The 8,282-nt window shown below is 34.8% G+C and overlaps 2 protein-coding genes across 5 annotated transcripts; one reads left to right on the top strand and one right to left on the bottom strand.

Moving 5' to 3' along the window:
* The first annotated feature begins 1,088 nt into the window (after positions 1 to 1,088).
* On the top strand, positions 1,089 to 4,789 carry LOC139886309 (peptidyl-prolyl cis-trans isomerase CYP40-like). 4 transcript variants are annotated; one of them, XM_071870074.1, is made up of 8 exons: positions 1,089 to 1,290; positions 1,851 to 2,351; positions 2,432 to 2,519; positions 2,630 to 2,682; positions 2,795 to 2,899; positions 3,036 to 3,111; positions 4,301 to 4,338; positions 4,412 to 4,789. In XM_071870074.1, the coding sequence occupies exons 1-8, from the start codon at positions 1,117 to 1,119 to the stop codon at positions 4,463 to 4,465; spliced, it is 1,089 nt and encodes a 362-aa protein (XP_071726175.1). In that variant the 5' UTR covers positions 1,089 to 1,116; the 3' UTR covers positions 4,466 to 4,789. The 4 variants fall into 4 exon arrangements, 3 of the variants coding, with proteins under 3 accessions (XP_071726175.1, XP_071726176.1, XP_071726177.1); XM_071870075.1 differs by having other exon boundaries at positions 1,089 to 1,252; positions 1,909 to 2,351; XM_071870076.1 differs by having other exon boundaries at positions 1,140 to 1,252.
* Positions 4,790 to 4,994: 205 nt separating this feature from the next.
* On the bottom strand, positions 4,995 to 7,509 carry LOC139886310 (uncharacterized). Its single transcript, XM_071870077.1, has 7 exons — positions 6,970 to 7,509; positions 6,542 to 6,825; positions 6,324 to 6,452; positions 5,886 to 6,008; positions 5,699 to 5,806; positions 5,423 to 5,601; positions 4,995 to 5,338 (listed from the first exon to the last, which is right to left on the bottom strand). Exons 1-7 carry the CDS (start codon positions 7,415 to 7,417, stop codon positions 5,215 to 5,217), a joined length of 1,395 nt encoding a protein of 464 aa, XP_071726178.1. The 5' UTR covers positions 7,418 to 7,509; the 3' UTR covers positions 4,995 to 5,214.
* Between the last annotated feature and the right edge of the window lie 773 nt (positions 7,510 to 8,282).

Raw genomic sequence — 8,282 nt, forward strand, 5'->3', positions numbered from 1 at the left:
CATAGGAGAATCCTCTGCCAAATACTCCCTCACAAGCTGTAAACTCCCACCCGCTGTCCCCCAAGAGCAAATAGCACGGGAAATATTCTCTTCCTGATGTCGACGCTTTATCGAAGACCTAGACTCACGACTACTCCGTGGCCGAAAGGTTTTAAGGGTACAAAGGGGTAACACCAACAAAGAGACCCAACTAGAAATGTCATCAGGCTTAGAGATCACCTTATCAAGAGCACCTTTCAAAACTCGAGAAAACCCCAAACGACACTTGGGAGGGATAGACTTAACCGTGCGAAACCCCTTAGAGAACAACTGATCCAGGAGAGCCACGTCAAAACCATCGTTATGATCACGCACCGAACCATCCTCAATACAAAGTCGAGCAGGAGAAGAGGGAGCTAGTGGCTTGGAAAAATTATGAAGCACAAAACGAACAACACCATTTCCCTCATCGGGGGGCGGCACATCCGGGCCCCTACCATGACGGCACTTAGCATGTACCGTGTGTGTTTTGTAGCAAACACCACATAACCAAATCCCCATACGCCTAAAAGTAACATCAGCCTCAGTATAAACACCCAAATTAGAAGTAAGAGAATGTCGAGTGATATCCCGCGCATCGATACCACAATGACGATCACTAAGATGTTTGATAAGAGAACTTCTAACAAGCCCATTTCCACTCCCTTCATAATAATAATAATAATAATAATAATAATAATAATAATAATAATAATAATATACTACTAGTCTACTACTACTACTAATAATAATAATTAATAATTAAAATAATAATATATATAGCCGTTCAAAAAAAAATTAATAATAATAATAATAATAATAATAATAATAATAATAATTAATAATAATATTAATATTAATAATAAAAAATAATAAGAATAAGTTAAAATGAATATAGCAGGATTTCTAATTAGTACTGTACCGTCGTCTCTTGTCTGTATCGCAAATACATACATCACATGTATATATGTATATATATATATATATATATATATATATATATATATATATATATATATATATATAGGTGTTTATATATAAGTGAAGTTCTAGTAAAGCTTTCTATAAATAGATAGATTGCAAGATAGAAAGAAAGAGATGATGAGGAGAGAAAGGTGTTATCTAGATATAAGTATAGGTGGAGATCTAGAAGGACGAATTGTGGTTGAATTATTCACTGATATTGTTCCTAAAACTGCTCTTAATTTCAGGGCACTTTGTACCGGTGAATATGGTATTAGCACTATTACTGCTCTTCCCCTACACTATAAGGTTCCATTTTTTAGTTACTTATCTTTCATTTTTGTTCTTAATCGTAACTTATTATTCTGTGGGATCGATTAACGTGCATAAAAGTAATGACGTAATAAATTGTAGGAGGACTTTCGGTAGAAAATCAGAATTGCAGATAAAACAGTGTTGTATTTTTTAAAAAGTGTTTATGTTTCTTTATCGCTTATTTTAATTTTAAAATCAAATAAGGAGTTTTTGATAAGCCGTTGTTAAAGAACTGTTTATTACTTGATGCAGATAAACAGTTTTGAGTGTTTAAAAAGGTTCATGTTTCTTTTTACTTATTTTATTAAAGCAGTTGAAAACGACTGTTTATCTGCTTAACATGATAAGCTGTTTGATCTCCTTAACCAGGTAAGCGATTTGATATATTTATATTGAATTCTAGTAATAGTAGTATTTAATTGTATTATTTGGCTTTTATGGATTGACACTAATATGATTATATAAATATTCATTATTGTTTTCGCAATACTGATATTTTCAAATGCAATCAACTAAAAAAAATCTTACCCTTACGAAACGTGAAATGGATTCAGGGAGTTCGTTTCCACCGGCTTGTTAAAAGTTTTAAAATTGAAGGTGGTGATATTACAGCTGGTGATGGTAGTGGTGGAGAATCAGTCTACGGTTTACGTTTTGAAGACGAAAATTTTGAAATGAAACATGAAAGAAAAGGAATGTTATCGATGGTCAACTCTGGCCCGAATACTAATGGATCACAGTTTCTTATTACCACGACCCGAACACCACATTTAGATGGAAAAAATGTTGTATTTGGAAAGGTAGTTAAAGGTATGGGAGTTGTTAAGTCAATTGAGCATGTTGCTACTGACGATAATGATTGCCCCGTTCAAGATGTTGTTATTGCGGATTGTGGAGAAATTAAAGAAGGTGAAGATGATGGAATTGGGAATTTTTTTAAGGATGGAGATTTGTTTCCTGATTGGCCCGCTGACCTTGATAACGGTCCAAGTCAACTCACTTGGTGGTTGGATGCTGTAGATTCAATCAGGGCTTCTGGGAATGAAGCTTTTAAGGTGATTTAAAATAAAAATGTTTTATTTTTGTGTGTAGTTTTTTTATGATGGGCATTTGCTGTAATTATTGTTATGGGCAGAAGCAAGATCATAAAATGGCTCTCAGAAAGTATAAGAAAGCCGTGCGTTATTTGGATGTCTGCTGGGAGAAAGAAGGAGTTGACGATGGTTGACCAATATTTCTGTAGTCCTTATGTTAGTGTTTATATGGATTTTGCAGCTTTTCATGTTATTTGACCCGAGTTTTTTTCCCTTGTTCCGTTTATCATAAACTCTAGATACAAGTATTTCACTGGGAAAGAGGAAGGCGCAGATATTCACAAACAGTGCTGTAAGTCAACAATTATTCTCACTTATCAGTGACATGAACTTTTCTATGTTCATTTTTACATATTGTAAATAGCTTATTCGTTGATGTCCAATCTGAATTAATGATCCCTTAGGCTTGTAAACTGAAATTGGGGGATGCGAAGGGAGCATTGATTGATATAGAGTTTGCATTGCGTGATGGTCAAAATAATGCAAAGGCTTGGTTTCGTCAAGGTCAGGTTGGTAACTACTAATTCAGAGACCTTATTTACTTGTATTTGACATCCTGTAGGTTTCAATTAGGCGTGTGTGTGTATAAAAACAATTTATACAGGCCCTTAACTCTGCTGTAATTATTGTGAACATTTTAATCAGGCACACATGGCTCTTAATGACGTGGATGCTGCATTAGAGAGTTTCAAGAAGGCAAAAGAGTTGGAACCAAATGAAGGTTAGACACTGTCATTAAGTTTTTGTCCATTAGGCAAAACTAGTTATTTAACCCTCGCTTCGCGCCGGGGGTTCGATTTTTAATTATTTTATTGCGTTTAGTAAAATTATTTTGTGGCTAACGATGATATCATTGAAGCGCAACTCGAGTCAAACTAACAGGTATAACCCGTGAGAGATTTAAATGTTATTTTAAATTAACAATATATGTGCATCTCCGCGTTTCGCTATGGAATTGTCGACTTTTAAAAATTTAACGCAAAATAAACGTGTATGAAAAGTACCCCAAATATTTAGCGTTTTTTAAAAAGCGTCCATTTTGCGTATAGCTAGTGACATTGTGTTCCTAAAATTATTTCGAGTTTAACGATGGTGTCGGAAAAATTTAACTCGTTGCGAGCGAGAAGATATGACCCGTTGAATATTTAGGTGGAGTTTATTTAAGATTTTTTATGAAAATGGTTATTTGACACTTTACCCCCTGTTTGGGGGGTCGATTTGAAATTTTCAAAAAAATGTGGGGGCCTTTGTTGGTAAAATGAAATTTAGTTAAAATGTTAAAAAAAAGGGTGAAAAGTCGAAAATACCCCTGACACTATTCATAACTTTTGTCTATTAGCTAATACTAGTTGTGGAGCCCTCGCTTCGCGCCGGGGGCTCCGTTTTGAATGCGAGTTAAAAAAAAAAGTCTTTCCTTTTGTGGATCTATTTTGTAAAAAAGAATTTTTTCGACATCTAACATTGAAGGGTTGTTCCTTTTGTGAAAGTTGCTTCTTTTAGCGTTAAAGTTAGTAGATCTATTTTGTAAAAAAAAATATTTTTCGACATTTTTTGGTAGCATTGAAGGATTGTTCCTTTTAAGAAAGTTGCTTCTTTTATCGTTGGAGACAAAAAAAAAATGTAGCATAGTAGTGGCATATGTGAGTCCTACTGTTTGAGCGTAGTGTAGAAGCCGGTAAAGCGTGGTGGGTGTTTTTGGTGTTAGTGATGGGATAAATAATAATTTATAATATAGGGATAAAGTAGGGGGTCGATTTGTATTTTAATGAAAGTTAAGGGTTAGGTTTGTAAAAAGTGAAAAATTGAATAGTACTATTCATAACAAGTAAGACAAATTTTGTCTATTAGTTATATTGGTAACGTAAATGATGGTTGGAAATTAATTTAACTTCAATGAAATTGATTTGCAGCTGGAATAATAAGGGAGCTTAAGGCAGCACAGAAGAAGGTATGTACACATTTGCCAATACATGAGCAATGGCCATTCGACAATTTTGTTTAAAATAAAGATATGGATACAGGTTGCTGATAGACTTGAGAGAGAAAAGAAGGCATACTCCAAGTTTTTCTCGTAGTTGTGCGGCCATTTTGTCATCAATGAGGCGTGTAAGATAGCTCAACAAGTAGACAACAACGGCAATCAAACTACTTGTGTAGTATTCTATGTTTATTCTCTGGGCTCATAGATTTGCCAGATCCTCCCATTTACAGCGTAGAGGACTGAGCACCATACGAAGTTTGTTATTTGGTTGAATCCAGTAATGTAAAAGGTTTTTCTTTTTCTAGTCAAGAAAAGGGTCCATACAAATAGAGATACATGATTTACAAATGTCTATATGAAAATTTCGACAAATCATAAATTGTTTCAGTTGAACCACTTATATCAGATACCTTTCTTATTTGTTCGTCACATTCTAATATTTATCCTTTTTAACCTATGCTAGTTGAAAAGGACCCGAATACACAACCTATATAAGTCACGGGTCACAATTACAACCCTTATTTTTTGCCCATCGACTTTTACAATCAAGTTAAGTTCGAATTTCTTTCCATTTGATACCCATTTATTATTATCGTAGACCAATTTGACTATGCAAGTGACATAAACTAACTTTAAGGTTGAGAGCGAAGAAAACAGAGAAGTAACATCTTAGTTCTTTTTCTTCTATAAACATCGAAACAAAGAGCCAAAAAACATTCCATACTAAAGACTTAAATCGTCTCTTACAGAATAAAAACCACTTATATCGTAGAATACTGTTCTAATTGGGGAAAAAGATATACTTTTCAAGCAAAATGGTTGATTCAGTAGCAAGGCTACAGCCTACAAGTTGTAGTTTTCAAGCCCCAAATCTCTAAGCGCATCAGTGGCCGCATCCCTGCAACTTTTGTGTTTCTCCTTGGCATTCCTTATTATCTTCTCAATACCATTACTCAACAAAACAGACCTATGCAACAATAAACATAATTTCACAAATCAAAACCATAAATCAACAAGCACTCCGAAGTTAGTTTGCAACAAATAAAAACACCTGTTTTCTGAATTTCTGGCAACCAGATTACGTATCATGAGACATGCATTTTTCTGCAGCTGAAATGCTTGTGGGTAATTTTTCATAGCTTGGATAGCAAGCTCTCCTGCTCCAGCTTCCATGGCTAGGCCTGCATTTCCAGGTGATCGCAGGCACAGAGTACTTATGATAGTCATCACCTGTATTTGTACCACAAACACAGGTAGTTCATCTTAATGCACAAATGCAGGCAGAAAAAAAAAAGCCATTGCAATTGTGTGAACAAATTATAAATACCTCCTGGATGACAGATGGATCATCAGCAAGTCTACTAGAAAGTGTGATGAGTCTATTTAACCCTCCCTTTTCAACAATGGCACTCTTGTTGTAGTCACTTGCGGCCAACTAATCACGAAATATAAATATCAGAGGGATACAATATCACAAGAAGCATATAATATTAATTACGGTGATTTTGACAAACTTTTGATAACAAAGAGCAGCAAGCTTTAGCCACAATACTGTTCCCCTGTATACCAGCGTCATCGATACAAATGAGCAACGAATCAATACCGCCATTTTCAGCAACGGATTTGCATATTTCATCCTAATGCCAAAAGACAAGCAAAAATCAGAACTGATTAAAAAGTTTTGTATATGGCCACTAAAATAAGAGAATCGTCTTCAATATGAATAACGGCAGAAGCAAAGTGCTATACAAAAGTGTTAATAACTTATTTAGAAAACATAGCAAATAAATTCTTGCTACGGAAAACAATGTTTAAAGACCACTACACACTATTCATGAATTATGCTGTTAAGCTAAGTCATCATGATTTACTTAACAATGGAATGTGTCTCTAAACATTTGTAGATTCATATTACGTTAAATTCCAATAGAAGTTGAAATTTTAGCACTCACATTTACTGCAACGGCCTTTAGTGCAATAGTTGCGGATACCACACTTGGTGAGCTAATCCCACCATCAAGTGACTTCACAAGAGCATCAGCTATTCCAACTTTTGCAAATTGTCGAGCATAGCCATAAACCTACAAAATGCACCATGTGAATACTTTACAACTCCTTTTAGCATTCAAGTATTAAGACGCTTATACATGTATTTCTGTAAATCACTAACTTGTGAAGCCAATACTCGGTTATCATCAGCGGACAAAAGCACTCGAATAGCATCATATAAACTAGGAATGCTCTCTTTACTATGCTTCCTCATAATCGTAACTATCAACTCATCAATATGTAACTCCACAAACGATTCCTTAAGAACCTCATTACCGGTCGCAGCCGCAGCAACAACAGAAAACACACTGTTCAAAACATTCGCATTTTGAGTTCCATTAGTTAGAATACCAACCACCATTTTTGGTCCTCCACTCTGCAGAAAAGTTTCTCTACTTTGAAGATCTGCATTAACAAATGCATTCATTCATAATTTACCTCAAACTAAGATCACTACATATAAATTATAAACTTATATCAATCGTATAAACCTCAATTCGGATATCATAATATTTCAATTTATAACAATACTAATTAAAACAAATATACCGTGAAGAAATGCAGCTAATGTATTCAAAGCAGATACAAGCGCTGTATCACGGCCAGTTATACTGAGCTTCTCACACACAGAACACATCAACTCTACACCTCCGTTTCTCGTGGCAACAGCGGCATTTCCGGATCCGGATCCATCAACCCGAGAAATTGCATTCAAATTATCGAATAAACCTATCGCTTCATTTACAACAGATTCATCAGTCCAATTCGAATCCTGTAATTGTTTGATCCTATGAATAGATTCGATCACCGGATTCAATTCTCCGGGAACTGTATTTGTGACGATACCGGAGAGATCTACACCTTGAAGAGTTAGGGTTTCGATTGCGTCAGTTAAGGCTTCAGTTGGTTCCATACCTAAATCGTCTATGTTTTCTTTAACCATTTCATCAAATGCTTGTTGCGAGATGGCACGGGAAGTAGGTTTTGCAGGTGCCATGCCGGAGCGCGGTGGGTGAGGATTAGACGGTTGAGTAGTGACGGTGGAAATGGTGTGTCTGTGTGACCTGCCACTGCCCGAGTGAATTTTTGAAAATTAAATTACCTTCTGAAATAGTAAATGACAAAATGTAACCTCACAATTGACTGAGTTTATTGGGTTTTAAATAAATACGAAAAAAAACTACCCTTGCAAATCTGATTGTTTACAAAATAACCCAATGGAATTATGAAGGAGAAGCCCATTAGAGTTTGGACCAACTACTGAGATTGGGTTCATTTAGGGATGAGCATGATGTCCGGGTAGGCGGGTACCGAATCAATTGGTACCTCTATCATTTTTTTATTCGAAAAATGAATATTGAATATTGTACTGCTATTATCGATTCTGTATCGATACGGTAAAATTATATAGGAATATTATATCTATATTATATATATATATGGTACTGAATTAAAAACAAAAAATTAAATACAAAAAATATTATTTCATGCAAGTTTTTAAATGCTTAAGGCCTATTAACTTCTCAATCATGATTCGAAATCGTTGACAAAGTATAAATTATGAGTATTTTTTCAAACTATTACATGCAAGCAAGGTTGCAAAATTCGCTATTCGGGGATTAATCGGTCAGGACTTTAGAAGGATTAATCGGCAATTCGGGGATTAATCGGATTGTACTTTATGCATTTAAATATTAAATTTCAAAAATTATATGTGTAAATATAGAAGGAAATCATAAACATAAACATAAACTTCAACATAATTGTCTAAATTTTTTCATTTTGTTCAAAAACTATAAATTTCTAGTTTAAAATCACGTTAAAATGCTGACCAAGTTTGAGTTTGACCGACTTTGATTACC

Source organism: Rutidosis leptorrhynchoides, chromosome 1, assembly GCF_046630445.1.
Source record: "Rutidosis leptorrhynchoides isolate AG116_Rl617_1_P2 chromosome 1, CSIRO_AGI_Rlap_v1, whole genome shotgun sequence".
NCBI classification, from domain to species: Eukaryota; Viridiplantae; Streptophyta; class Magnoliopsida; order Asterales; family Asteraceae; genus Rutidosis; species Rutidosis leptorrhynchoides.

What these genes read in the sequence shown, in the direction of transcription:
- LOC139886309 (XM_071870074.1), top strand. Translation starts at nt 1,117, where the DNA reads ATGATGAGGAGAGAAAGGTGTTATCTAGATATAAGTATAGGTGGAGAT. An exon ending in AGATATTCACAAACAGTGCT is followed by an intron (nt 2,683 to 2,794) that starts GTAAGTCAACAA and finishes ATGATCCCTTAG; the next exon opens with GCTTGTAAACTGAAATTGGG. An exon ending in CTTGGTTTCGTCAAGGTCAG is followed by an intron (nt 2,900 to 3,035) that starts GTTGGTAACTAC and finishes CATTTTAATCAG; the next exon opens with GCACACATGGCTCTTAATGA.
- LOC139886310 (XM_071870077.1), bottom strand. Translation starts at nt 7,417, where the DNA reads ATGGCACCTGCAAAACCTACTTCCCGTGCCATCTCGCAACAAGCATTT. An exon ending in ATTAGCTGCATTTCTTCACG is followed by an intron (nt 6,826 to 6,969) that starts GTATATTTGTTT and finishes TTGTTAATGCAG; the next exon opens with ATCTTCAAAGTAGAGAAACT. An exon ending in GCTGCTCTTTGTTATCAAAA is followed by an intron (nt 5,807 to 5,885) that starts GTTTGTCAAAAT and finishes TTTCGTGATTAG; the next exon opens with TTGGCCGCAAGTGACTACAA.